Source organism: Bubalus bubalis, chromosome 12 (assembly GCF_019923935.1).
Source record: "Bubalus bubalis isolate 160015118507 breed Murrah chromosome 12, NDDB_SH_1, whole genome shotgun sequence".
NCBI classification, from domain to species: Eukaryota; Metazoa; Chordata; class Mammalia; order Artiodactyla; family Bovidae; genus Bubalus; species Bubalus bubalis.
In genome coordinates, this window is record NC_059168.1 from 36,457,164 (window position 1) to 36,483,797 (window position 26,634).

The 26,634-nt window shown below is 39.7% G+C and overlaps 1 protein-coding gene and 1 non-coding gene across 8 annotated transcripts in view; both read left to right on the plus strand.

Annotated features, from left to right (window-relative positions):
- The window catches only part of ACYP2 (acylphosphatase 2), a 193,203-nt gene that overhangs the window by 138,444 nt on the left and 28,125 nt on the right, over positions 1–26,634 (plus strand). Inside the window, exon 4 of one of the 7 annotated variants that reach the window (XM_044925908.2) lies at positions 21,085–21,232. The exons of 5 other annotated variants lie outside the window; for them this stretch is intronic. In XM_044925908.2, coding sequence (XP_044781843.1) covers positions 21,085–21,232 — 148 coding nt within the window. Of the gene's footprint in view, positions 1–5,221; positions 6,018–21,084; positions 21,233–26,634 lie in introns of those variants that run through there. One more of the 7 variants, XM_006044745.4, reaches the window with a different exon arrangement.
- LOC112578279 lies at positions 5,365–5,492 on the plus strand. Its single transcript, XR_003102577.1, has one exon. It is a non-coding gene; the product is annotated as a U6atac minor spliceosomal RNA (small nuclear RNA).

Sequence of the window (26,634 nt, forward strand, 5' to 3'; positions counted from 1 at the left end):
CATACACACTGAGGAAACCAGAAGGGAAAGAGACACGTGTACCCCAGTGTTCATCGCAGCACTGTTTATAATAGCCAGGACATGGAAGCAACCTAGATGTCCATCAGCAGATGAATGGATAAGAAAGCTTTGGTACATATACACAATGGAGTATTACTCAGCCATTAAAAAGAATACATTTGAATCAGTTCTAATGAGGTGGATGAAACTGGAGCCTATTATACAGAGTGAAGTAAGCCAGAAAGAAAAACACCAATACAGTATACTAATGCATATATATGGAATTTAGAAAGATGGTAACAATAACCCTGTGTACAAGACAGCAAAAGAGACACTGATGTATAGAACAGTTTTATGGACTCTGTGAGAGAGGGAGAGGGTGGGAAGATTTGGGAGAATGGCATTGAAACATGTAAAATATCATGTATGAAACGAGTTGCCAGTCCAGGTTCGATGCACGATACTGGATGCTTGGGGCTGGTGCACTGGGACGACCCAGAGGGATGGACTGGGGAGGGAGGAGGGTTCAGGATGGGGAACACATGTATACCTGTGGCGGATTCATTTTGATATTTGGCAAAACTAATACAATTATGTAAAGTTTAAAAATAAAATAAAATTTAAAAAAAAAAAGAAAAAAAGAAATAGAATTAGGCAATTATTAAATAAATATTATCTTTCTTAATTATGATAGTTATATGATACATTAAATTTATTTCTATATGTCCCACACTTCTTTACTTTAATCATTTAATTATTATACTTTGTTTTAGAATTTTCTAGGAACTAGATCAGCATCATAGCTTATGGCTTGTTAGTGCAGAATTTTAACATTTAACAAATAGTAAATTTTACTTGATAAAATGTGTTTGCCTATGATAATATATATCTCAATTTGCTCATCTTGTTTTATACATTCTAATATACCTTTATAGTTTTCTTTACATATGGCTCATAAGTCTTTAAATCTTCTTTATAAATTTCATAGGCAATTCTGTTAAATTTATTCATCCCATCTCTTTTTTTTTTTGGAATGGAATTTATTTCCTTTTTATTATGTTATTGAACTGGCTGTTAAGTTATTGAACTTAAAGCATCTAATTATGGTAAATTCATTATAAACCTGATCACATTGATAAACTCATGGGATAATAAATTTAAACAGATTTCTTAGGACATCTATACATGTAGTGCTTTCTGCAAATAATGAGTTTTATCTCTCCCTTTAATGTATCATTCGAAAGTGAATAAGTTTCCTAAATAGCAGTTTCCATTTGTGTATTAAATGGCTGAGCATTAGGCTGAGAGAGAGACTTGAATCCTTCTATCAGACTTGAATCCTACTGTCAATTCCTCAACTAAGAGAGCCATCTAGCAAGCACCTTCTGTGGGTCAGGCACCATACTAGGCACTTTACATAGGCCATCTTGCCTTAGGCTTAGAATAGATATACTATTAAATATCATAGGTTAGGGAGCTGAAGTTGAGCAGGTATAGAAGGCTGGCCTGTGCTAGGCCCCCAAGAGCATTGAGAAATGGAATATGGAAGTGTCTTTCCAGGCAAGAGTACTGGAGTGGGGTGCCATTGCCTTCTCCGAACTATGGTATTCTGAGTGTGAAAGGCCATGGTTTGTGGTTCTGGAGTCCTTGACCTGGCAGGTTTTTCACTCTCTGTGGAGCCCTGGAAACGGAACTTCAGCCAAGGGCCTGAAGTTGGAGGCCCTTGGGAGGCCCTAGGGAGGCATGGAGAAGCTTCATCAGCTTGTTTTCATCCTTATATTGTACGTACACTTCACACTTCCTGCTTCCAGGTCACACAGTAAACGTGAGTGAAAGCAGTCCTGGAGGAAGTCTGTGTTCCTCTTCTCACCAGCCTTTCAACCCAGATCAGCCTTTTGAGGTCTGGCTCAGCTCACTAGATTTTTAGTAATTTGTCCAGTATCATCAGTGAGTAATGGATAAGTGACTTGCTCCATAGCCAGTGGTCTTGCCATTTTCCCAGTGATTCTATGCCAGGGGTGTGGCTTGGCCAGGTCATTTCACCATTCTGCCATAATTCCTTCATCTGTACAATGCAAAAGTCAGATAATGATCCAGTTCTGACAGGCAAACTGTTGTTGAATACATCTTTTACTCTTCTTCAAGACTGTAAATTCCTCAAGGACAGATTATATTTTGCATGTTCTTGAATCACTGTTATTACTTTGCACATGACAAATGCTCAATGAATATTTGTTGATGCAGAATGAATGCATTGATCAATCAACTGAAGACAAGGTCTTAATGCTCTTCTCACAGAAGTTCTTCAGTGCTAGAAGACAAGTTCCTGTAGGGTCATTTCACCCTGCAGTTGTGGAATTTTTTTTATAAAGATAGCATTTGTCATGAACCTCTTTATAAGAAGATGCTTAGCAGGGGTCAGCTTATCTTCATCTGAAAAGAACAACTGAGGTTAGGGAAGCAGAAAGCCTGGAAAGGATTCAGGTTGGGAACTGTGCTAAGTAGACTGTCCTCTGACAAAGCTGTTTTGGCTGTTTTTATCTTTGTGCTGCTGTCTAGCAACAATATGACAAAACTGTGACTATTCAAATGTAATCAAACTAGAGCCTGTCCAAAATCAATTTTGAATAAATGATGAACTATGCGGAGCAAATCTTAATATCTCTGGGCATGCAATAGAAAATTACCAAATATTATGTTCCTGTAATTTAAACACAGTGTTTCAAATGTACCCTTAAAAGATACAATTATATTACTTGCATATTAATTAATAGCATGTTCTCTTTTTATGCCAAAAAAAAAATAAATTCCAAAGAAAGCTACCCAGCCTTCGGGAGGCATAGAATCTATGGATTTTGTAATTACTGATGTTAAACTTAAAATCTCATTGAAGTCATTAGTTAATATTTCTAAATCTTTATGTCTGAAAACTTCTGAGCAGATGTCCCAACAACTTTCTTGCCACCTCTCCATTCCCAGCCAAAGAGGGGAGGGAGAGGAGACCTATGCTGCCAAGTTACAAAGGTTATTTGTGGAAGAAAAACAGGAATTTGCAGTATGCACACGTGTCTGGCTTTGTCTCTTGAGCTTCACAAAGACCAGCATCATACTGAACTATAGAATTACTGTTGTCTGAGACTAAAAGAGAAATCTAGGGAAATGAAATATCTTTTTCAAAAATTACTGAAATGTCAAATTTTTTAAACTAAGCTTTTATATATTAATAAAAGGAAGCATATGGAGGGAAAAGCTATAAGGAGTCAGTTTTTTATGAGCCTCAGTATTGCTGGAAAAGAAACCATTACAGAGACCAGACCAGTTTCTCTAACACGGATACAAAGGAGAATGATGTCATCGTAGCAGCAGGCTTGTGCTACCACAGTAAAGATCATTGATGGTGCTTTCCATATCCTTTAACTAAATCAAAATACCTGCATTCAGTTGTAACCTGAGAAACAGGCAATAAAGTCACAAATGACTTTACTTTCTTTTTTTTTTTTTACATATTACACTTTGTAATAGTGTTTAGTTTTATTGTCCCAGAACAGCAAAAGGAAAACATCAAGTTAATTAAATTTTGGTAGTAACTTATTCATCATATGCATAATTTTTACATCATCAACAAGAAGAGGTACAGGGCTCAGTTATAGAAAATGCCATGGCAACCTGAACTGAGATGGTCCTGAACTCTCTAGACTTCTTTCAGGCTTCCTAATATTAAAGTTCTGTGCAAGGTAAGATATGAAAGAAGAAAAAAAAACCTCCTCATCTAAGCACCTTGATCTGAATAAATATACTGATAAATTTTATCTCTGTGCTAGAACAGAGTGACTCCACCAGGCCTCAAGGATTTCCTGTTCCAAGTTCTAGAGTTGTTGTCTAGTTCCCCCTCCCGCCCTTTCTCCATTGGAATCCTGCCAGATGATACTGTACAAAAGTGATAAAGTCACTTCAAAAAATTTTAAGGAGGCTCATGACTGTGTATATATAACTGTGGGAAGGTTTATGAGTCACAAAATACTACAGACGGTAAAGAGTCTGCCTGCAACGCAGGAGATGCAGGAGACAGGGGTCAACTCCTGGGTCAGGAAGATGCCCTGGAGAAAGGAATGGCAATCAACTCCAGTATTCTTGCCTGGGAAATCCCATGCACAGAGGAACCTGGCAGAGCTACAGTCCATGGGGTTGCATAGAGTTGGACAGGACTGAACGACGGACACACACAAAGTTTATTTTGACCTTGAGTTAAAAGGATCCAGCTCTATTGGCTGACTTGAATGGGGCTGCTCTTCTTTATTTACTCGAGGTAAATTTCAGATCAGCCCTTGAATTATGTGAGCTCAGCTATATTCTCTAAAAGAGAGCCAGGCCAATGTGAACCTGGATCCGAGTTTACTTATTCAGTAACATCTGGCTACTTGGATCTCATCATCTGTCATGTATCTCACCATGCCACTCCCAACCACAGGAAACTGAGGATCAGCTTTGTGGGACTGTGTGACAGAGGCGGCACTCTCATAAATATATTTCTAACAGATCTAAATTTTGTAAGGAAACTAATACCACTTGACTATTTTTAACTTCTGATTTTAGATCAGGAAAGAAAACCATTTTAAAAACATTTTCCCTAAAAATCTTGGAATAAGATAGGAAAAGGGACATCTTCTCGTGCTTTATTTTGGCAAGTGCTTCCTGAGGCTCTCCCCAGGAGAGGCTGACGGCTCTCAGAGTGTGGAGCAGCCATGTAGGGATTTAACAATAACAATCCTCTTTCTAAGGATACCAAGCTCTGGAAAATGACTGAGCAGATTTATAGAATCTAGTGTATTAAGTGAATTCCATTTAGGAGAATTTGGCATGTCAGCCTGTGCTGTTTTATAATGAACACCCAAGCCCTGCCTGGTTTGTCTAATAGAGTATTTATAAGGACAAAGTAAGTTCCAATTTAATGTAATTTCTTATTAATATTTAATCAAAGTAAAATGCAACTTTAAGCATATTACTAGCTATTTTCATTATAGCAGTTTACATAGCAGTTGCTATGGGTTCTGTATTTATATATATCATACATCTTTTTCTGGAAAAAAAATTGAAGCTGAAACTTAAATAGCTTACATGTTTGCTCTTTTTTATCCTTCATAGGAGAAATTTTTTTAAAGAAATTATAAATATCTAGGTATACTGTTTTTAGTATTTACTCTCTCTAATCTATCTTCTACAGGCAGCTTGAGTCTTCATTCAGAAATACAACTTGGTTCGCATCTTTACAGAAAAAATTCTACATCCTCAGCAAGCTGTACAAGACCCTCCACCATCTAGCCACAGCCTCGCTAATCCATTTTAATCTATAAGAATCTCCCACTTGTGTTGTATGAAAGGAGAGAAGGTTAGCACACTCTCCTAGACAAGAATGGAAGAGGCCCTTGGGCCTCACAGCATCCATATGGTTAAGGCATTGCCACCTACTTCGTGGCATTTAACAACCATGTTTAAAGAAAAAACAGTCTCCTACTCAAGATGTCTGGTGTCTCCATGTTGTTAGTTTGGGTACTTTAGCTACCATTTTCCTTTGTTAATAACACATCATAAATATGTTAGTCTAACAGTTTTTCAACATTATAAAACTTATTTACACACAGGGAGAAATCACTCCATATTACCATGTTGGAGTTAACATGGGTACTTCCGTGGTGGCTCAGATGGTAAAGAATCTGCCTGCAATGTAGGAGACCCAGGTTCAACCCTTGGGTGGGCAAGATCTCCAGAGAAGGGAATGGTTACCTAATCCAGTATGCTTGCCTGGACAATTCCATGGACACAGGAGCCTGGTAGGGCTGCATTCCATGGGATCGCAAAGAGGCAGATGTGACTGAGCGACTAACACACATCTTTACCTATAACACACCGTTAGAGAGACAACACCATTGGTAAAATATTGCATAGTAGTTAACTCTGGATGTCATTACTTCCCAAGAAGAGACATTGCCAATAAAATTTCAGCATTTGATCACAATTTATATTTTGATCTGTGTTCAGATTGTTCTTTCCCATAGGAAAGGGAAAAAAAGTTTTTATTCTCTTAGGCATTTTTCAAACACATTTGTAATCTTTTTATTAATTTAAAATTGATACATATCCATTGGAGAATTTTGAAAATAATTTGAAAACAAGCAGAGAGAAAAGAAAAACGGCCCATATGTCAGGAGATATCATTACCACTTTGTACATCTTTCAGATATTTTTCCATGTATATTTTCCTACAAAAGTGAGGTCATACTATACATCTTGTTTTGCAACTTACTTTTATAAAACAATTCCATATTACAAACATCTTTATCAAAAAAATTCATCTTAATAATTGTAACAGCTAATAGTCCTTCATATGGAAATACAGTCATGTACTTACATTCCTAATTATTGGACATTTAAATTGCTTGAACTATTTTCTTGTTACATACAATGAACATTCTTGAGGCAAAATCTTTATCTGTATTGCCAAATTCAGACTTAAATTGAAGAAAGTAGGGAAAACCACTACACCATTCAAGTATGACCTAAATCAAATCCGTTATGATTATACAGTGAAAGTGAGAAATAGATTTAAGGCCCTAGGTCTGACATATAGAGTGCCTGATGAACTATGGAATGAGGTTCGTGACATTGTACAGGAGACAGGGATCAAGACCATCCCCATGGAAAAGAAATGAAAAAAAAAAAAAAATGGCTGTCTGGGGAGGCCTTACAAATAGCTGTGAAAAGAAGAGAAGCGAAAAGCAAAGGAGAAAAGGAAAGATATAAACATCTGAATGCAGAGTTCCAAAGAATAGCAAGAAGAGATAAGAAAGCCTTCCTCAGCGATCAATGCAAAGAAATAGAGGAAAACAGCAGAATGGGAAAGACTAGAGATCTCGTCAAGAAAATCAGAGATACCAAGGGAACATTTCATGCAAAGTTGGGCTCGATAAAGGACAGAAATGGTATGGACCTAACAGAAGCAGAAGATATTAAGAAGAGTTGGAAAGAATACACAGAAGAACTGTACAAAAAAGATCTTCATGACCCAGATAATCACAATGGTGTGATCACTGACCTAGAGCCAGACATCCTGGAATGTGAAGTCAAGTGGGCCTTAGAAAGCATCACTACGAACAAAGCTAGTGGAGGTGATAGAATTCCAGTTGAGCTATTCCAAATCCTGAAAGATGCTGTGAAAGTGCTGCACTCAATATGCCAACAAATTTGGAAAACTCAGCAGTGGCCACAGGACTGGAAAAGGTCAGTTTTCATTCCAATCCCAAAGAAAGGCAATGCCAAAGAATGCTCAAACTACTGCACAATTGCACTCATCTCACACGCTAGTAAAGTAATGCTCAAAATTCTCCAAGCCAGGCTTCAGCAATATGTGAACCGTGAACTTCCTGATGTTCAAGCTGGTTTTAGAAAAGGCAGAGGAACCAGAGATCAAATTGCCAACATCCGCTGGATCATGGAAAAAGCAAGAGAGTTCCAGAAAAACATCTATTTCTGCTTTATTGACTATGCCAAAGCCTTTGACTGTGTGGATCACAATAAACTGTGGAAAATTCTGAAAGAGATGGAAATACCAGACCACCTGATCTGCCTCTTGAGAAACCTGTATGCAGGTCAGGAAGCAACGGTTAGAACTGGACATGGAACAACAGACTGGTTCCAAATAGGAAAAGGAGTACGTCAAAGCTGTATATTGTCACCCTGTTTATTTAACTTATATGCAGAGTACATCATGAGAAATGCTGGACTGGAAGAAACACAAGCTGGAATCAAGATTGCCGGGGGAAATATCAATAACCTCAGATATGCAGATGACACCACCCTTATGGCAGAAAGTGAAGAGGAACTCAAAAGCCTCTTGATGAAAGTGAAAGTGGAGAGTGAAAAAGTTGGCTTAAAGTTCAACATTCAGAAAACGAAGATCATGGCATCCAGTCCCATCACTTCATGGGAAATAGATGGGGAAACAGTGGAAACAGTGTCAGACTTTATTTTTCTGGGCCCCAAAATCACTGCAGATGGTGACTGCAGCCATGAAATTAAAAGACACTTACTCCTTGGAAGGAAAGTTATGACCAACCTAGATAGCATATTCAAAAGCAGAGACATTACTTTGCCAACAAAGGTTCGTCTGGTCGGGGCTATGGTTTTTCCTGTGGTCATGTATGGATGTGAGAATTGGACTGTGAAGAAGGCTGAGCGCCGAAGAATTGATGCTTTTGAACTGTGGTGTTGGAGAAGACTGTTGAGAGTCCCTTGGACTGCAAGGAGATCCAACCAGTCCATTCTGAAGGAGATCAGCCCTGGGATTTCTTTGGAAGGAATGATTCTAAAGCTGAAACTCCAGTACTTTGGCCACCTCATGCGAAGAGTTGACTCATTGGAAAAGACTCTGATGCTGGGAGGGATTGGGGGCAAGAGGAGAAGGGGATGACAGAGGATGAGATGGCTGGATGGCATCACTGACTCGATGGACGTGAGTCTGAGTGAACTCCAGGAGTTGGTGATGGACAGGGAGGCCTGGCGTGCTGCGATTCATGGGGTCGCAAAGAGTCGGTCTCGACTGAGCGACTGATCTGATCTGATCTGATATCCTCAATGATACTTTAGGATGAGAATCACTGAGTCACATTTTAAAAAGTAATTTTTATTACAGTATAGTTGATTTACAGTGCTAGTTTTTGCTGTACAGCAAAGTGAATCAGTTATACATATGTCATCATTTTTAAGATTCTTTTCCCACGTAGGTTATTATAAAGTACTGAGGAGAATAGGATGCCGCCCATCCTTGTTAGTTATCAGTATTATATATAGTAGTATGTATGTCAATACTATTCTCCCAGTTTATCCCTCCCCTTCCTTTTCTGCCTGGTAACTATAAGTATGTTTTCTACATCTGTGACTCTATTTCTGTTTTGTAAGTAAATTCTTTTGTACCTTTTTAAAAATTTTAGATTCCACAAATAAACGGTATCACATATTGTCTTTACCTAACTTCACTTAGTATGACAATCTCTAGGTCCATCCATGTTAATGCAAATGGCATTATTTTGCCTCTTATTTATTTATTTCTGGCTGTGCTGGGTCTTTGTTGCTGCATGGGCTTTTTCTCTAGTTGTGGCGACTGGGGGCCACTCTCTAGTTGCAGTGGACGGGCTTCTCATTGCGATGGCTTCTCTTGTTGCAGAGCTCAGGCTCTAGGCAGGCAGTCTTCAGTAGCTGCAGTACCTGTGCCCAGTAGTTGCAGCTCCCGGGCTGTAGAGCACAGACTCAGTAGCTGTGGCACGTGGGCTTAGATTCTCCACAGTGTGTGGGATCTTCCTAGACTGAGGATCAAACCTGTGTCTCCTGCACTAGCAGGCGGATTCTTTACCACTGAGCCACCAGGGAAGCTCCATTTCATCCCTTTTTATGGCTGAGTAATATTCCATTGTATATATGTATGATATCTTCTTTATCCATTCCTCTGTCAATGGACATTTAGGTTGCGTCCATATCTTGCCTATTGCAAATAGTGCTGCAATGAAGAGTGGAGTGCACGTATCTTTTCAAATTATGGCCTTCTCTGGGTATATGCCCAGGAGTGGGATTGCTGAGTCATATGGTAGTTCTGTATTTATTTTTTTAAGAAATTTCCATACTGTTCTCCATAATGGTTGTACCAATTTATGCTGTAAGGAGATTTTCTCTTTTCTCCACACCCTCTCCAGCATCTATTGTTTGTAGATTTTTTGATGATGGCCATTCTGACCAGTGTGAGGCTGTCACATTTTATTTATCTAATTAGACAATACATGCTAGATGTAAAAAAATTCTAAAGGAACAATAGGATATTCAGTGAAAAATAAGCCTCCCTCTTGCTTTTCCTCTAGATATTCTTCTCCCTCCTGTGTGGTAGTACTTTTAGTAATCTTCATTTATTTTCACAGAAATATTTCATTCATTTATAAACTTTTACATCATCTAGTATGCATAGTAAGAGATTAGTAAAATGGTTTCAATAGTGAAATTTGTTTTATAATTTTATATATGCTAGATAATCATAGGCACAAAACCTTCTACAATAAGGTGACATTGAGTGATTTCAGTTCTGTGGTGGTGGTTTAGTTGCTAAGTGGTGACTGACTCTTGAAACGCCATGACTGTAGCCTGCCAGGCTTCTCAGTCCATGGAATTCTCCAGGCAAGAATACTGGAGTAGGTTGCCATTTCTTTCTCCAGGGGATTTTCTCAACCCAGGAATTGAACCCGGGTCTCCTGCATTGCAGGCAGATTCTTTACCAACTGAGTTAGAGCTCTATCAGTTCAGTTCAGTCGCTCAGTTGTGTCCAACTCTTTGCAACCCCATGAATCGCAGCACTCCAGGGCCTCCTTGTCCATCACCAACTCCCAGAGCCTATACAAACCCATGTCCATTGAGTTGGTGATGCCATCCAACCATCTCATCCTCTGTCATCCCCTTCTCCTCCTGCCCTCAATCTTTCCCAGCATCAGGGTCTTTTCAAATGAGTCAGCTCTTTGTATCAGATGGCCAAAGTATTGGAGTTTCAGTTTCAACACCAGTCCTTCCAAAGAACACCCAGGACTGATATCCTTCAGAATGGACTGGTTGGATCTCCTTGCAGTCCAAGGGACTCTCAAGAGTCTTCTCCAACACCACAGTTCAAAAGCATCAATTCTTCGGCACTCAGCTTTCTTCATAGTCCAACTCTCACATCCATACATGACCACTGGAAAAACCATAGCCTTGACTAGAAGAACCTTTGTTGGCAAAGTAATGTCTCTGCTTTTCAATATGCTGTCTAGGTTGGTCATAACTTTCCTTCCAAGGAGTAAGTGTCTTTTAATTTCATGGCTGCAGTCACCATCTGCAGTGATTTTGGAGCCCCAAAAAATAGTTAGCCACTGTTTCCACTGTTTCCCCATTGACTTGCCATGAAGTGACGGGACCGGATCCCATGATCTTCGTTTTCTGAATGTTGAGCTTTAAGCCAACTTTTTCACTCTCCTCTTTCACTTTCCTCAAGAGGCTCTTTAATTCTTCTTCAGTTTCCACCATAAGGGTGGTGTCATCTGCATATCTGAGGTTATTGATATTTCTCCTGGAAATCTTGATTCCAGCTTGTGCTTTCTCCAGCCCAGTGTTTCTCATGATGTACTCTGCATATAAGTTAAATAAGCAGGGTGAAAATATACAGCCTTGATGTACTCCTTTTCCTATTTGGAACCAGTCTGTTGTTCCATGTCCAGTTCCAACTGTTGATTCCTGACCTGCTTATAGATTTCTCAAGAGGCAGGTCAAGTGGTCTGGTATTCCCATCTCTTTCAGAATTTTCCAGTTTATTGTGATCCACACAGTCAAAGGCTTTGACATAGTCAATAAAGCAGAAATAGATATTTTTCTGGAACTCTCTTGCTTTTTCCATGATCCAGCAGATATTGGCAATTTGATCTCTGGTTCCTCTGTGTTTTCTAAATCCAGCTTGAACATATGGAAGTTCATAGTTCACATATTACTGAAGCCTGGCTTGGAGGATTTTGAGCTCTATATTATCACTTAATTTAGATTATACTTCCATATAACTTTTGTTGTTGTTGTTTAGTCGCTAAGTCATGTCCAACTCTTTGGGACCCTATGGACTGTAGCTCAACAGGCTTCTCTGTTCATGGGATTTCCCAGGCAAGAATACTGGAATTGGTTGCCATTTCCTTCTCCAAGGGATCTTCCCAACCCAGAGATAAAACCTGTGTATCCTGCATTGGCAGGTGCATTCTTTACTGCTGAGCCACCAAGGAAGCCTACTTTTATATAATATCATTTATCAACTACTGTTAATAGTTTTATCTTCATTGGACATTCTTAAGACTTTAAAAAAATTTTTTTTATTGGAAAATTGCTTTGCAGAATTTTGTTGTTTTCTGTCAAACCTCAACATAAACATCCATAGGTGTGTGTGTATATATATATATATATATATATCTCCCCTTCCTTTTGAACCTCCCTCCCATCTCCCACCCCATCCCACCCCTCTAGGTTGATAAGAGCCCCTGTTTGAGTTTCCTGAGCCATACAGCAAATTCCCGTTGGCTATCTATTTTACATATGGCAATGTGAGTTTCCATGTTACTCTTTCCATACATCTCACCCTCTCCTCCCCTCACCCCATGTCCATAAGTCTATTCTCTATGTCTGTTTCTCCATTGCTGCCCTGTAAATAAATTCTTCAGTACCATTTTTCTAGATTCCATATATATGCATTTGAATACAATTATTTATCTTTCTCTTTCTGACTTACTTCACTCTGTATAACAGGTTCCAGTGTTCATCCACCTCATCAGAACTGACTCAAATGCATTCCTTTTTATGTCTGGGTAATATTCCATTGTGTATATGTACCACAACTTCTTTATCCATTCATCTGTTGATGGATATCTAGGTTGCTTCCATGTTCTAGCTATTGTAAATAGTGCTGCAATGAACAATGGGATACATGTGTCTTTTTCAATTTTGGTTTCCTCAGTGTATATGCCTAGGAGTGGGATTGCTGGGTCCTATGATAGTTTTATTCCTAGTTTTTAAAGGAATCTCCATACTGTCTTCCATATTGGCTGTATCAATTTACATTCCCACCAACAGTGCAAGAGCATTCCCTTTTCTCCACACCCTCTCCAGCATTTACTGTTTGTAGACTTTTCAATGATGGCCATTCTGACCAGTATAGTTTTGATTTGCATTTCTCTAATAATGAGCAATGTTGAGCATCTTTTCATGTGTTTGTTAGCCATCTGTATGTCCTCTTTGGAGAAATGTCTAACTCTTTTTCCCACTATTTGATTGGGTTGTTTGTTTTTCTGGCATTGAGTTATAGTAGCTGCTTGTATATTTTGGAAATTAATCCTTTGTCAGTTGTTTCATTTGCTATTATTTTCTCACATTCTGAGGGTTGTCTTTTCACCTTGCTTATAGTTTCCTTTGCTGTGCAAAAGCTTTTAAATTTAATCAGGTCCCACTTGTTTATTTTTGCTTTTATTTCCATTACTCTAGGAGGTGGGTCATAGAGGATATTGCTTTGATTTATGCCATCAAGTGTTCTGCCTATGTTTTCCTCTTAAGAGTTTTATAGTTTCTGGTCTTACGTTAGGTCTTTAATCCATTTTGAATTTATCTTTGTGTATGGTATTACGAACTGTTCTAATTTCATTCTTTTACATGTAGCTGTACAGTTTTCCCAGCACCATTTATTGAGGAGGCTGTCTTTGCTCCATTGTATATTCTTGCCTCCCTTGTCAAAAATAAGGTACCTATAGGTGCATGGGTTTATTTCTGGGCTTTCTATCCTTGTTCCATTGGTCTATATTTCTGTTTTGGTGCCAGTATCATACTGTCTTGATGACTGTAGCTTTGTAGTATAATCTGAAGTCAGAAAGGTTGATTCCTCCAGCTTCATTCTTCTTTCTCAGGACTGCTTTGGCGGTGTGGGGTCTTTTGTGTTTCCATATAAAATGTGAATTTTTTTGTTCTAGTTCTGTGAAAAATGACATAGGTAATTTGATAGGGATTGCACTGAATCTCTAGATTGCATTTGGTAGTATAGTCATTTTCACAATATTGATTCTTCCTACCCAGGAACATGGAATATCTCTCCATCTGTTTATGTTGTTTTTGATTTCTTTCATTAATGTCTTATAATTTTCTCTGTACAGTTCTTTTGTCTCCTTGGGTAAGTTTATTCCTAGATATTTAACTCTTTTTGTTGCAATGGTGAATGGGATTGATTCCTTAATTTCTCTTTCTGATTTTTCATTGTTAGTATATAGAAATGCAAGTGATTTCTGTGTATTGCATTTGTATCCTGCAACTTTGCTAAATTCACTGATTGGCTCTAGTAATTTTCTGATACTATCTTTAGGGTTTTCTATGTACAGTATCATGTCATCTGCAAACAGTGAGAGCTTTATTTCCAATCAGGATTCCTTTTATTTCATTTTCTTCTCTGATTGCTGTAGGTAGGACTTCCAGAACTATGTTGAATAATAATGGTGAAAGTGGACACCCTTGTCTTGTTCCTGATATTAGGGGTAATGCTTCAGTTTTTCACCACTGAGAATGTATGCCATAGACTTATCATATATGGCCTTTACTATGTTGAGGTAGGTTCCTTCTATGACCATGTTTTGAAGAGTTTTAATCACAAATGGGTGCTGAATTTTGTCAAAAGCTTCTTCTGCATCTATTAAGCTGATCATATGGTTTCTATCTTTCAATTTGTTAATATAGTGTATCACATTGATTAATTTGCATATATATAAGAATCCTTGCATTACTGGAATAAACCCAACTTGATCATGGTGTATGAGCTTTTTGATGTGTTGTTGAATTCTGTTTGCTAAAATATTGTTGAGGATTTTTGCATCTATGTTCATCAATGATATTGGCCTGTAGTTTTCTTTTTGTGTGTTGTCTTTGTCTGGTTTTGGTATCAGGGTGATGGTGGCCTTGTAAAATGAGTTTGATAGTGTTCCTTCCTCTGCAGTTTTTGAAGGAGTTTTAGGATAGGCTTTAGCTCTTCTCTAAATGTTTGGCAGAAGTCTCCTGTGAAGCCATCTGGTCCTGGATTTTTGTTTTTTGGGGAAATTTTTGATCATGTCTTCAATTGTGCTTGTAATTGGGTTACTCATAATTTCTATTTCTTCCTGGTTCAGTCATGGAAGATTGAACTTTTCTAAGAATATGTCCATTTCTTCCAGGTTATCCATTTTATTGCCATATAGTTGTTCATAATAGTCTCTTATAATCCTTTGTATTTGTGCATTGTCTGTTGTAACCTCTCCTTTTTCATTTCTAATTTGGTTGATTTGATTCTTCTCTCTTTTCTTGATGAGTCTGGCTAAAGGCTTCTCAATTTTGTTTATCTTCTCAAAGATAAACCAGCTTTTAGTTTCATTAATCTTTACTATTATTTCTTTGATTTCTTTTTCATTTATTTCTGCTCAGATATTTATGATTTATTTCAATCTACTAATTTTGGGGATTTTTGTTCTCTTTCTAGTTGTTTTAGGTGTAAAGTTAGATTGTCTATTCAATGTTTTTCTTGTTTCTTGAGGTAGGATTGTATTGCTATAAACTTCCCTGTTAGAACTGCTTTTGCTGCATCCCATAGGTTTTGAGTTGTGTTTTCATTGCCATTTGTTTCTAAAAATTTTTTATTTCCCTTTTGATTTCTTCAGTAGCCTGTTGGTTATTTATAAATGTATTGTTTAATTTCCATATGTTTATGTTTCTTACAGTTTTTTTCTTGTAATTGATATCTAGTCTCATAGCGTTGTGGTCAGAGAAGATGCACGATACAATTTCAATTTTCTTAAATTTACTGAAGTTTGATTTGTGACCCAAGATGTGGTCTATCCTGGAGAATGTTACATATGCACTTGAGAAGAAGGTGTATTTTTCTGCATTTGGATGGAATGTCCTGAAGATATCAATGAGATCCATCTCCTCTAATGTATCATTTAAGACTTGTGTTTCCTTATTAATTTTCTGTTTTGATGATCTGTCCATTGGTGTGAATGGGGTGTTAAAGTCTCCTACTATTATTGTGTTCCTCTCAATTTCTCCTTTTATTTCTGTTAGTGTTTTTCTTATGTATTGAGGTGCTCCTATGTTGGGTACATAGATATTTATAACTCTTATGTCTTCCTCTTAGATTGATCCCTTGATCATTATGCAGTGTCCTTCCTTATCTCTTATAATATTTTTTATTTTAAGGTTTACTTTGTCTGATATGAGGATTGCTACTCCAACTTTCTTTTGCTTGCCATTTGCATGGAATATATTTTTCCATCCTCTCACTTTCAGTCTATATGTGTCTTTAGGTCTGAAGTGGGTTTCTTGTAGACAGTATATATATGGGTCTTATTTTTGTATCCATTCAGCCAGTATGTGTCTTTCAGTTGGAGCATTTAATCCATTTACATTTAAAGTAATTATTGATATATATATATATATGTTCCTATTGCCATTTTCTTAATTGTTTGGGGTTGATTTTGTAGATCTTTTTTCTTCTCTTGTATTTCTTGACTATATAAGTCCCTTTTAACATTGTTGTAAAGCTGGTTTGGTGGTACTGAATTCTCTTAACTTTTGCTTGTCTGAAAAGCTTTTTATTTCTCCATCAATTTTGAATGAGATCCTTGCTGGGTGCTATAATCTTGGTTGTAGATTTTTCCCTTTCAATACTTTAAATATATCCTGTCATTGCCTTCTGGCCTGCAGAGTTTCTGCTGAAAGATCAGCTGTTAAGCATATGGGGTTTCCCTTGTTGCTTCTCCCTTGCTGCTTAAATATTCTTTCTTTGTGTTTAGTCTTTGTTAGTTTGATTAGTATGTGTCTTGGTGTGTTTCTCCTTGGGTTTATTCTGTATGGGACTCTATGCCTCTTGGGCTTGATTGACCATTTCCTTTTCCATGTTGGGAAAATTTTCAACTATAGTCTCTTCAAAAATTTTCTCATACCCTTTCTTTTTCTCTTCTTCTTTTGGGATCCCTATTATTCAAATGTTGGTGCATTTGATATTGTTCCAGAGGTCTCTGAGACTATCCTCAGTTCTTTTCATTCTTTTTACTTTATTCTGCTCTTCAGAAGTTGTTTCCACCATTTTATTTTCCAGCTCACTGATTTGTTCTTCTACTTCAGATATTCTGCTGTTGATTCCTTCTAGAGTATTTTTAATTTCTGTAATTGTGTTGTTTATCTCTGTATGTTTATTCTTTAATTCTTCTAGGACTTTGTTGATTGATTCTTGCATTTTCTCCTTTTTGTTTTCAAAGTTTTTGATAATCTTTACTATCATTTTTCTGAATTCTTTTCCAGGTAGTTTGTCTATTTCCTCTACATTTATTTGGACTTCTGTGTTTCTAGTTTGTTCCTTCATTTGTGTAGTATTTCTCTGCCTTTCATTATTTTTTTTTATGTTATTGTGTTTGAGGTCCCCTTTTCCCAGGCTTCAAGGTTGAATTCTTTCTTCCTTTTGGTTTCTGCCTTCCTAAGGTTGGTCCAGTGGTTTGTGTAAGTTTCATATAGGGTGAGATTTGTGCTGAGTTTTTGTTTGTTTGTTTTTCCTCTGATGGGCAAGGCTGAGTGAGGTGTGGTAATCCTGTCTGCTGATGACTGGGTTTGTATTTTGTTTTGTTTGTTGTTTAGATGAGGCATCCTGCATGGGTGCTACTGGTGGTTGGGTGATGCCAGGTCTTGTATTCAAGTGGTTTCCTTTGTGTGAGTTCTCTATTTGATACCCCCTCAAGTTAGTTCTCTGGTAGTCTAGGGTCTTGGGGTCAGTGCTCCCACTCCAAAGGCTCAGTGCTTGGTCTCTGGTCAGGAACGAGGATTCCACAAATGGTTTGTTATGGCATTAAGTGAGATTAAAACAAATATCCAAAAACAAGAAGCCAAAGATGAACCCCAGACAAATGGCAGTTACAGAATCAGACAAATAATATTTAAAATAATGGAATATACACATATACATATATACCCATGAGCAAAGGGAAAACAGTCCAACAAAATAAAGTACAAAGTAGACTGACCCAGCAAACAAAGTAAATCAAAGATTATATTTACCAGTTAAGAACAAAACTAACTAAAGCATAATCTGGAAAACAAAACTAAAGCAAGGTGCCAAGTGGGGAATAAAGCAATGAAAAAAAAAAACTAAAAAATATGTTGAGAGGAAAGAAAAGAAAGAATAGATATGCAAATTTAAATAGAGGTAGATGAAGATTTATATATATTAAAGATTAACTGCAAGGGGAAAAGAACAATAGGAAAGGCAAACAAAGGAATAAATAGATAAATATAATAAATGTAGAAAAAATATAATAGTTTTTTTAACAAATTAAATTTACAAAAAAAGACCAAAAAAATGGAAGAAAGAAAAAAGGAAAACAACACAGAACTGCAAAAGCCCAATGCAGAGGCAGAGGTTTACAGCAACAACAAAAAGTGTGACTGAATATACACACATTCATATACACCCATAAGCAAAATCAAAACAGTCCTGCAAAAATAGAGTACAATAGATCAACCGGTGAACAAAGGAAACCAAAAATTATATCTACCAGAACAAAACTAAAGCACAAACTGGAAAACAAAACTAAAGCAAGGTGCCAATTGGGGAATAAAGCAATGAAAATAAAGCTAACAAAATGTTGACAGGAAAAGAAAGAAAGAATAGATATGCAAATTTAAATAGAGGTAGAGGAAGATTCGGAGAAGGCAATGGCACCCCACTCCAGTACTCTTGCCTGGAAAATCCCATGGATGGAGGAGCCTGGTAGGCTGCAGTCCATGGGGTCGCAAATAGTTGGACACGACTGAGCTACTTCACTTTCACGTTTCACTTTCATGCATTGGAGAAGGAAATGGCAAGCCACTCCAGTGTTCTTGCCTGGAGAATCCCAGGGACGAGGGAGCCTGGTGGGCTGCCGTCTATGGGGTCGCACAGAGTCGGACACAACTGAAGCAACTTAGCAGCAGCAGCAGCAGAGGAAGATTTATATACATTAAAGATTAACTGCAAGGGGAAAAGAACCGTAGGAAAGGCAAACAAAGGAATAAATGTAGAAAAAGTACAATAGGTTTAACAAAATTATAAATTAAAATTATAAAAAAGAGAAAAGGAAAAAAAGAAATGGAAGAAAGAAAAAAGGAAAGAAAAAAAAAATCAGGAAAACTCCACAGAACTGCAAAAGCCCAACACAGAGGCAGAGGTTTATAACAACAAAAAAACGTGTGACTGTATACACAAATACACCCATAAGCAAAATCGAAACAGTCCAACAAAAATAAAGTACAATAGATTGACCTGGCAAACAAAGGAAACCAAAAATTATATCTATCAGAACAAAACTAACTAAAACACAAACTGGAAAACAAAACTGGAGCAAGGTGCAAAGTGGAGAATGAAATGAAGACAAAACTAACAAATACATTGAGAGGAAAGAAAAGAAAGAGAATAGATATGCAAAGTTAAATAGAGGTAGATAAAGAAGATTTATATACATTAAAGATTAACTGCAAAGGGAAATGCATAGTAGGAAAAACAAACAAAGGAATAAATGTAGAAAAAATAATAGGTTTAAAAAAGTAAAATTAAAAAAGAGAAATAAAAAGGAAAACTCCACAGAATTGCAAAGGCCCAATATAGAGGCAGAGGTTTATAACAGCAGTAAAAAATATGACAGAAAAAAAAAAAGAAAGCCCAAAAGCTTAATTAGATTTCATAGTGCCAATAAAACCAACAACTACAACAGGGCGGGGGGCGGGGGCGGGGGTAAGGGAAAAAAAATTCGAAAGAATCTACAGAGCAAGTCAAGACATAAGAATAATAAATGTTTTTCTTGAGTCACTGCTATCAGAGTCCTTTCCCTTGCTGGGAGTCACAGTCCACCTCACCTCCCTAGGATGCCCTCCAACACTGTGCTGATCTCTGGATCTGCTATGGGGCACCTCAGATTCTAATCTGGTCCTACTCCTGTGTGTTCTTGCCTCCAATGTCCACAGCTATCAAAACTAGTGTGTTTTCTTTTGTGGGAGCTCTCAGTGACCTTTTATATATTCCATAGACACAGAGTCTGCCTAGTTGATCATGTGGAAGATTTTGGATCTTCTTGCTTAGTCACACTGCCCCTGGGTTTCAATTGTGGTTTTATTTCCACCTCTGTATATGGGTCATCCACTGGGGTTTGCTTCTGAGGCTGCCCTGGAGGACTTGGGTTTGCCCCTGTGAGGGCCAGGTGTGGAGGTGGTGCAGCTGCTTGGGTCACAGGGGTTCTGGCAGCACCAGGTACTCAGGAGTTGGCGGCTAGGGCACCAGGAAATACAGTGCTCTAGAAGGAAACAGCCGGAGAAGGCGATGGCACCCCACTCCAGTACTCTTGCCTGGAAAATCCCATTGACAGAGGATCCTGGTAGGCTGCAGTCCATGGGGTCGCAAAGAGTCGGACACGATTGAGCGACTTCACTTTCACTTTTCACTTTCATGCATTGGAGAAGGAAATGGCAACCCACTCCAGTGTTCTTGCCTGGAGAATCCCAGGGATGGGGGAGCCTGGTGGACTGCCATCTATGGGGTCACACAGAGTCGGAGACCACTGAAGCGACTTAGCAGCAGCAGCAGCAGAAGGAAACAGCAACCAGTATTGGCCAATATGCTCCAGTATTCTTGCCTGGAGAACCCCTCTCCCTGACAAAGTTCCCTTGAAGGCCACAGTCTACAGGGTCGCAAAGAGTCTGACACTACTGAAGCGACCCTGCATACATAAATGTAAGACTTTTTGCCTGTGGCAGCTCTGCCCCAGTGAGAGCTGAGTGTGAAGGTGGTGCGGCTGCTTGGCTTACAGGGACCCTGGCGGCACCAGGTGTGCAGGGACCGGGACTGCTTCCACCACAGGAGTTCTGGCCCTATCAGTCTTTTTCTAGCCTCTTGTAGCTGGCGATCAGAACCCTCTTTGGCCAGTCTTTCTCCATAGCTCCACCCATTCAGGCAGTTACAGGGCTCCCTTGCCTGGGATTCCCTGGTGGCTCAGACGGTAAAGCGTCTGGCTGCAATGCGGGAGACCTGGGTTCAATCCCCGGGTCGGGAAGATCCCCTAGAAAAGGAAATGGCACCCCACTCCAGTACTCTTGCCTAGAAAATTCCATGGATGGAGGAGCCTGGTGGGCTACAGTCCATGGGGTCGCAAAGAGTCGGACATGACTGAGCAACTTTGCCTTGCCTTGTCTGGGGTCCTTCTCTGTTGTTCAGTGTCAGGCACATAGAGGGGCCCCCCTGGCTGGAGTCCAACTCTGTAGATCTATGCGTCAGGCACTTAAAGGGGCACGCTGGGTGGGGTCCTCCTCTGTAGTTCAGTGCATCAGGCGTTTGATGGGCCAGCCTCTCTATAGTTCAGCTGCAGATGCTGGTGTGTGGGGGAGAGAGGCTATGGTGATGGCTCCACCCCCTACACCTGACTCAGCGGTATCACCCTGCTTCCATGGCTGCCCGGCTTTCCTCCACAGGCATGTCCCACCACAGTCACCTCCCTCACCTTCCCTCGATCCATTTCTCTGGAGTCAACAGCAGCCCTCGCCCTGGAATTGCTCCACACTCCCCAAACTCCAGCTCCCAGCCACTGTGCCTTCCAGGGGACCCTCGTCCCTGTACAGGGTATGTATGGCTGCAACAAGGACCCTCTGATTCTCATTCCATTTAGGCTGCCCCAGATCAGCTGTTTCACTCTCAGCCTTAAATGTTTCTCCTCTGACTCAGACAATTGCCCCAGTGTGGGGATTAGACCCCTGCTTCAGTTCCCCGACCCACCAAGGGCAGGTCCAGTCCTACGAACACTCCTGTTTTTCCCCCTAGTTCCTTTGTCCTACTGAGTTTTGCGTGGTTCTGTATATTCTTTTCCTCTGGTCAGGTACTTCTGTCCGCTCTCAGCTGGTGTTCTGCATATACTTCTGTGTCTGAAGGTGTATTCCTGATGTATCCATGGAGAGAGATGTACTCCACGTCCACCTACTCCTCCACCATCTTGTTCTCTCAAGACTTTTTAATAGAAGGCTTCAAACCTACCCAAAAGTAGAATAATGAAGCTCCAAGTACCCACTTAGTATGTAGGCTTTTAATAAACAATGTCAAGTTTTTCTCTATGAAAGTTTACTGATATATGCTCCCATCTAGATGAGATTTATATTCATTTTTGTACAGATGAATTTTATAGCTGCTGCATCCAGTGTTATATGTCTCAATATATCTTTTAAAATAAGAGTAACTTGGTAGTTGGAGGAGAAAATGGCAACCCACTCCAGTATTCTTGCCGAGAGAATCCTGTGGACAGAGGAGCCTGGTGGGCTGCTATCTGTGGGGTCGCAGAGAGTCGGACACGACTGAAGCAACTTAGCAGCAGCAGCGACTTGGTGGTAGGGATGAAAAGTGATGGGAAAAATAAGGCATAGTAACTTTCGTTGCATAGGACAATAGTTTTAATCTAGCACAGGAATGCCGGTCAACTCAGTGTAGCTTCCAGGTTCAGTATGCTTGGAGGGATACTGAGAGCACATCCAGGATCTGTGTGGAAAAGTGCTAGGACTGATGAACAATGTCAACTACAGGGAAAGTGGGGAGAATTGTTGGCATTTGCGTTACGTGGTTTTTTGATTCTGCTTTTGCTTATAAGCACAGCAGCATGCTTTTGTAGGATTTTTTTGCTTAGTAGCCATAAAAACCCATTTGGTTTATTAAAAGGTGATGAGACATTTCTGTTTACCTATAGATTTCCCAATTCTTTGTGACCCCATGGACTGAAGCCTCCTAGGCTTCTCCGTTCATGGGGATTCCCTAATGCTTGCTATTAAATTGACAAATTTCCTTAAAAATATGATGCTCTTTTGAAAACAATTCCATGATGTTGGGATATATGTAAAAAGGATGTGCTGCACCATCATTAGGGGAGCGAGTGCAGGAGCTGTGGTAGAAGTAGGAAAGGATGGCAAGTGTCCAGGCATGCAGCATTACCTAGCTCCAAGCAGGAGCATGGATGTGTTGAAGTCTGTGGTATGGTTTGTGGTCATGGAACAGAGACGAAGCTAACTGACCCACACTGACTCAAACTCCAAACCTTAAATTTTAAATCCCATGTTCATCTTTACTGAGCTAACCAGTCAGCAACTAACCAACAACAAAAATAAATTAAAAAAACAATATAAAGTATGTCAGGTATTTGAGAACTGCCTTTTCATGAACCAATGGATTTAAGTCTGGAAGGCATCCTGGAGATCATTTAGACCAGGCATTGGCAAACTACATCCCATGGGCCAAATACAGCCCACTGCCTGTTTTTGTAATTAAGAGTTGTACGTAATTACAGCCAGGTCCATCTGTTTACATATTGTCTGTGCCTGCTTTTGCACTACAAGAGCAGAGCTGAATAGTTATGACAGACTATACTGACCACAAATCCTGAAGCATTTACTATCTGGCCCTTTATAGAAGAAGTTTGCCAACCTCTGATTTAAACCAACCTTTTCATTTTAGAGATGTGGAGATTGGGAATGAAATAGGTTGAGTAACTTGAGAGAACAGCTGGCAGAACTCCTCAAATTCCCAATGTCAGGATCCAGAGCTGTCTTGATTTTGGTAAGAGGGAGCAGTTTTACATCTTCTGGAAGCCCCATTTATCTTCTTAGGGTATCACTCCCTCCTCCACTGCCTTTCAGGTTTACGATAATGAAGACAATGAAAACTCTCCTCAAACAACACCTCACACATTCCTCCGTCATTGCATTTATCATCCTGAATTGTAATCGTTTGCTTCTCCCACTAGACTGTGAGTCCACTGGGGGCAGGGATCATGCTGCATTTGTCTCTGTAGCCGGATCACACAACAGATATCTAATAACCATGTGCTCAGGGCTTTTCATTTTGTCACTTCATCTTCTTCCGTGGCTGTTTTAAGATAAACTTCAACTATTGTGAAGATAAATTGCAAACATTATGATCTGTAATTTTCTCTTCCTGACAAAGGACCACCACCCACCCCCCACCCCTCCGCACCCAATCACTGAGACCCATCAACTGGAGGTGTTCAGAGTGAAATACTATTGATAGAAGGCAAAAATCTCAAATATTTTTCAAATAAAGGCCCTAAACCTCAGAGCTGACCTTGACCTATATTCCTGACAAATGGAAAAGGGCCTGATGTAGACCAAAAGCAATAAGGATGGAAGAGATGAAAGACTGTTAGACTCAATGGAACATTATGGTCAACTGTGCATGGATGTTGAGCATCTAGAATTCTAGATTCTGTCAAAGTTCAGAATGAGGAAGATGAGCACACTGGATGAGAGAGGTATGGGTGGGAAGGGGATACAGGGCATAAGTGGAGGTGGGTGTGGTGCAATCAAGTGTGGAGACTAGACAGTGGATTATATGAATCTGGAGCTTTTGTGCTAAATCTAGGATGAACTCATTCAAAGAGTAGATGGAGATTAGGAGAGGAGAGGACTAAGAGCAGAAACCTAGAGATCACTAAGTAAGGACTGAACAAAGTAAGAGAAGGATCCCCTGGAGAGATAGAAGGAAGACAAAGATGATGTTCTAGAAGCCAAGATAGAGAGGATAAATGCCAACTGAAAATATTTTGAGGGAAAAAAATATGCTTTGGATTTGGAGGTCTCTGATAACCCTTTGTCTATCCAACCAATCCATTCACACGCAGCCAACTGGAAATATTTTGGAAGTAAAGGAAAACTTCTTATGTCAATCACTACAAGTATAAAGCTGGTAGGAAAGATGATTTGCTTTTATACAAATTTGCTCCACAAATACCTTTTCTAGAGTCTGTTTATCAATTGAGGATTTATACCATTTAGCTCAGGCTTTTAATGAGTTCCAATAAAAACCTGCTTGTGCTATTCAGATGATACTCCTCTTGAAATGTATGATTCGTTATCATCTGATACTTTATGCTGGTTTGAGTCCTTTAGGCCTAAAATAAAAGTTTCTCAATGCATAAAATCATGTTCAAATGGGAGCTGTCTCAAGCTAGAATATCTAAAATATTTTTTAAATGTTAAAAAACAATGCTTAGTGTGTGTGTTTGTGTGTATTAGTCGCTCAATCATGTCCAACTCTTTGCAACCCCATGGACTCGAGCCCGCCAGGCTCCTCTGTCCATGGAATGCTCCAGGCAAGATTACTGGAGTGGGTTGCCATTTCCTTCTCCACTTAGTGTATGGTAATAGTCAATAAGTATTTGTTGAATGAATGTGTAAATAAATGGTGTATTTTCCTATAATTCTTCACCTACATATTGTGGTAATTTTAAAACAAGTCCACAAATTCTTTGACATTCCTCTCACTAAAAGTGGGATCTCATTCCCCTCTACCCTGAAGAGAGACCGACCAGCTTTAGTGACTGGATTCTAATAGAATGCAGTGGAGCTTACCCTAGAGTCTTCCAAGTCTGGGTTCAGTTCAGTTCAGTTCAGTCAGTCGTGTCCGACTCTTTGCGACCCCATGAATTGCAGCACGCCAGGCCTCCCTGTCCATCACCAACTCCCGGAGTTCACCCAGACTCATGTCCATTGAGTCGGTGATGCCATCCAGCCATCTCATCCTCTGTCGTCCCCTTCTCCTCCTGCCCCCAATCCCTCCCAGCATCAGAGTCTTTTTCAATGAGTCAACTCTTCACGTGAGGTGGCCAAAGTACTGGAGTTTCAGCTTTAGCATCATTCCTTCCAAAGAACACCCAGGACTGATCTCTAGAATGGACTGGTTGGATCTCCTTGCAGTCCAGGGACTCGCAAGAGTCTTCTCCAAAACCACAGTTCAAAAGCATCAATTCTTCAGCACTCAGCTTTCTTCACAGTCCAACTCTCACATCCATACATGACTACTGGAAAAACCATAGCCTTGACTAGACGGACCTTTGTTGGCAAAGTAATGTCTCTGCTTTTGAATATGCTATCTAGGTTGGTCATAACTTTCCTTCCAAGGAGTAAGACTGGGTTAGAATAAACAATTCTCTTGCGCCTGGCTGGCTCGTTCTCTTGGACGCTGTGCCTTTGGACCCCTGAAGCTGACAGATGTTTAAGAAGTGTAGCTACCCTGAAGCACCATGCTGGGAAGGGCACACAGGCGTGGAGAGAGATGCCTGAGGAGCCTCAGCTGTGCCAAACCCCAGGTGACTGAGTTCTCTCAGGATGCCACGCCACACCTGTGAGTGACTAAGCCATCCAGTTATCCCAGTCCTCAGGCTTTGAGCCGCCCTCTACAACAGGCATGGCAGAAATGAGTTCTCCCTGCTAAATTCCATCCACACTGTAGACTTGTAAGCAGGATATTCTTTTAAGTCTCTAGGCTTGAGGGTAGCAACTATACTAAAAAGTGCTGTGTATGCGACTCTTTGCAACCCTATTAACTATAGCCCACCAGGCTCCTTCTGTCTTTGGGATTATTCAGGCAAGAATACTGGAGTGGGTTGCCATTTCCTCCTCCAGGGGATCTTCCTGCACCTAGGGATCAAATCTGCGTCTCTTGTGTCTCCTGCACTGCACCAGTCTTTACTGCGGACCCATCGAGGAAGCCACTGTAGTAATGGGAACATTCCCTAATTAGAACATTGGCTATACATTGCCATGCGATTATTATTGGTTGATCACCATGGAGAATATTATGAGCCTTCAGTACATTCCTTTTCTGGCTAATTCTCTCTGTGGAGAGGACCTACAACTCCAGCAGCCACTGGCTAGAAAGGCCTTCACTTCCTTTACCCTTCTTAAATCTAGGAAATCTTTTGCCTTCCAAAATTGGAACAAATCACCTCTTTCTCCAAGCGAACTGCCTTAAGGTGGGGTTTGTAAACACGGGACAGTAAGTAGTAGATTTTTCTTGTCTCCACCATAGAAACAAGGACTTACTAGGATATGCTTCCGTATAGTCCAAGTGAAGAGAGAGTGTCCTCAGGAACAAAGGAACTGTAAAGAAAACCACAGTCTCATTAACCTGTGTGAGGCAATGAAGTATTAAGAGAAAAGCAGTGGGTGGTACAGAGTTGTTTCAAAGGT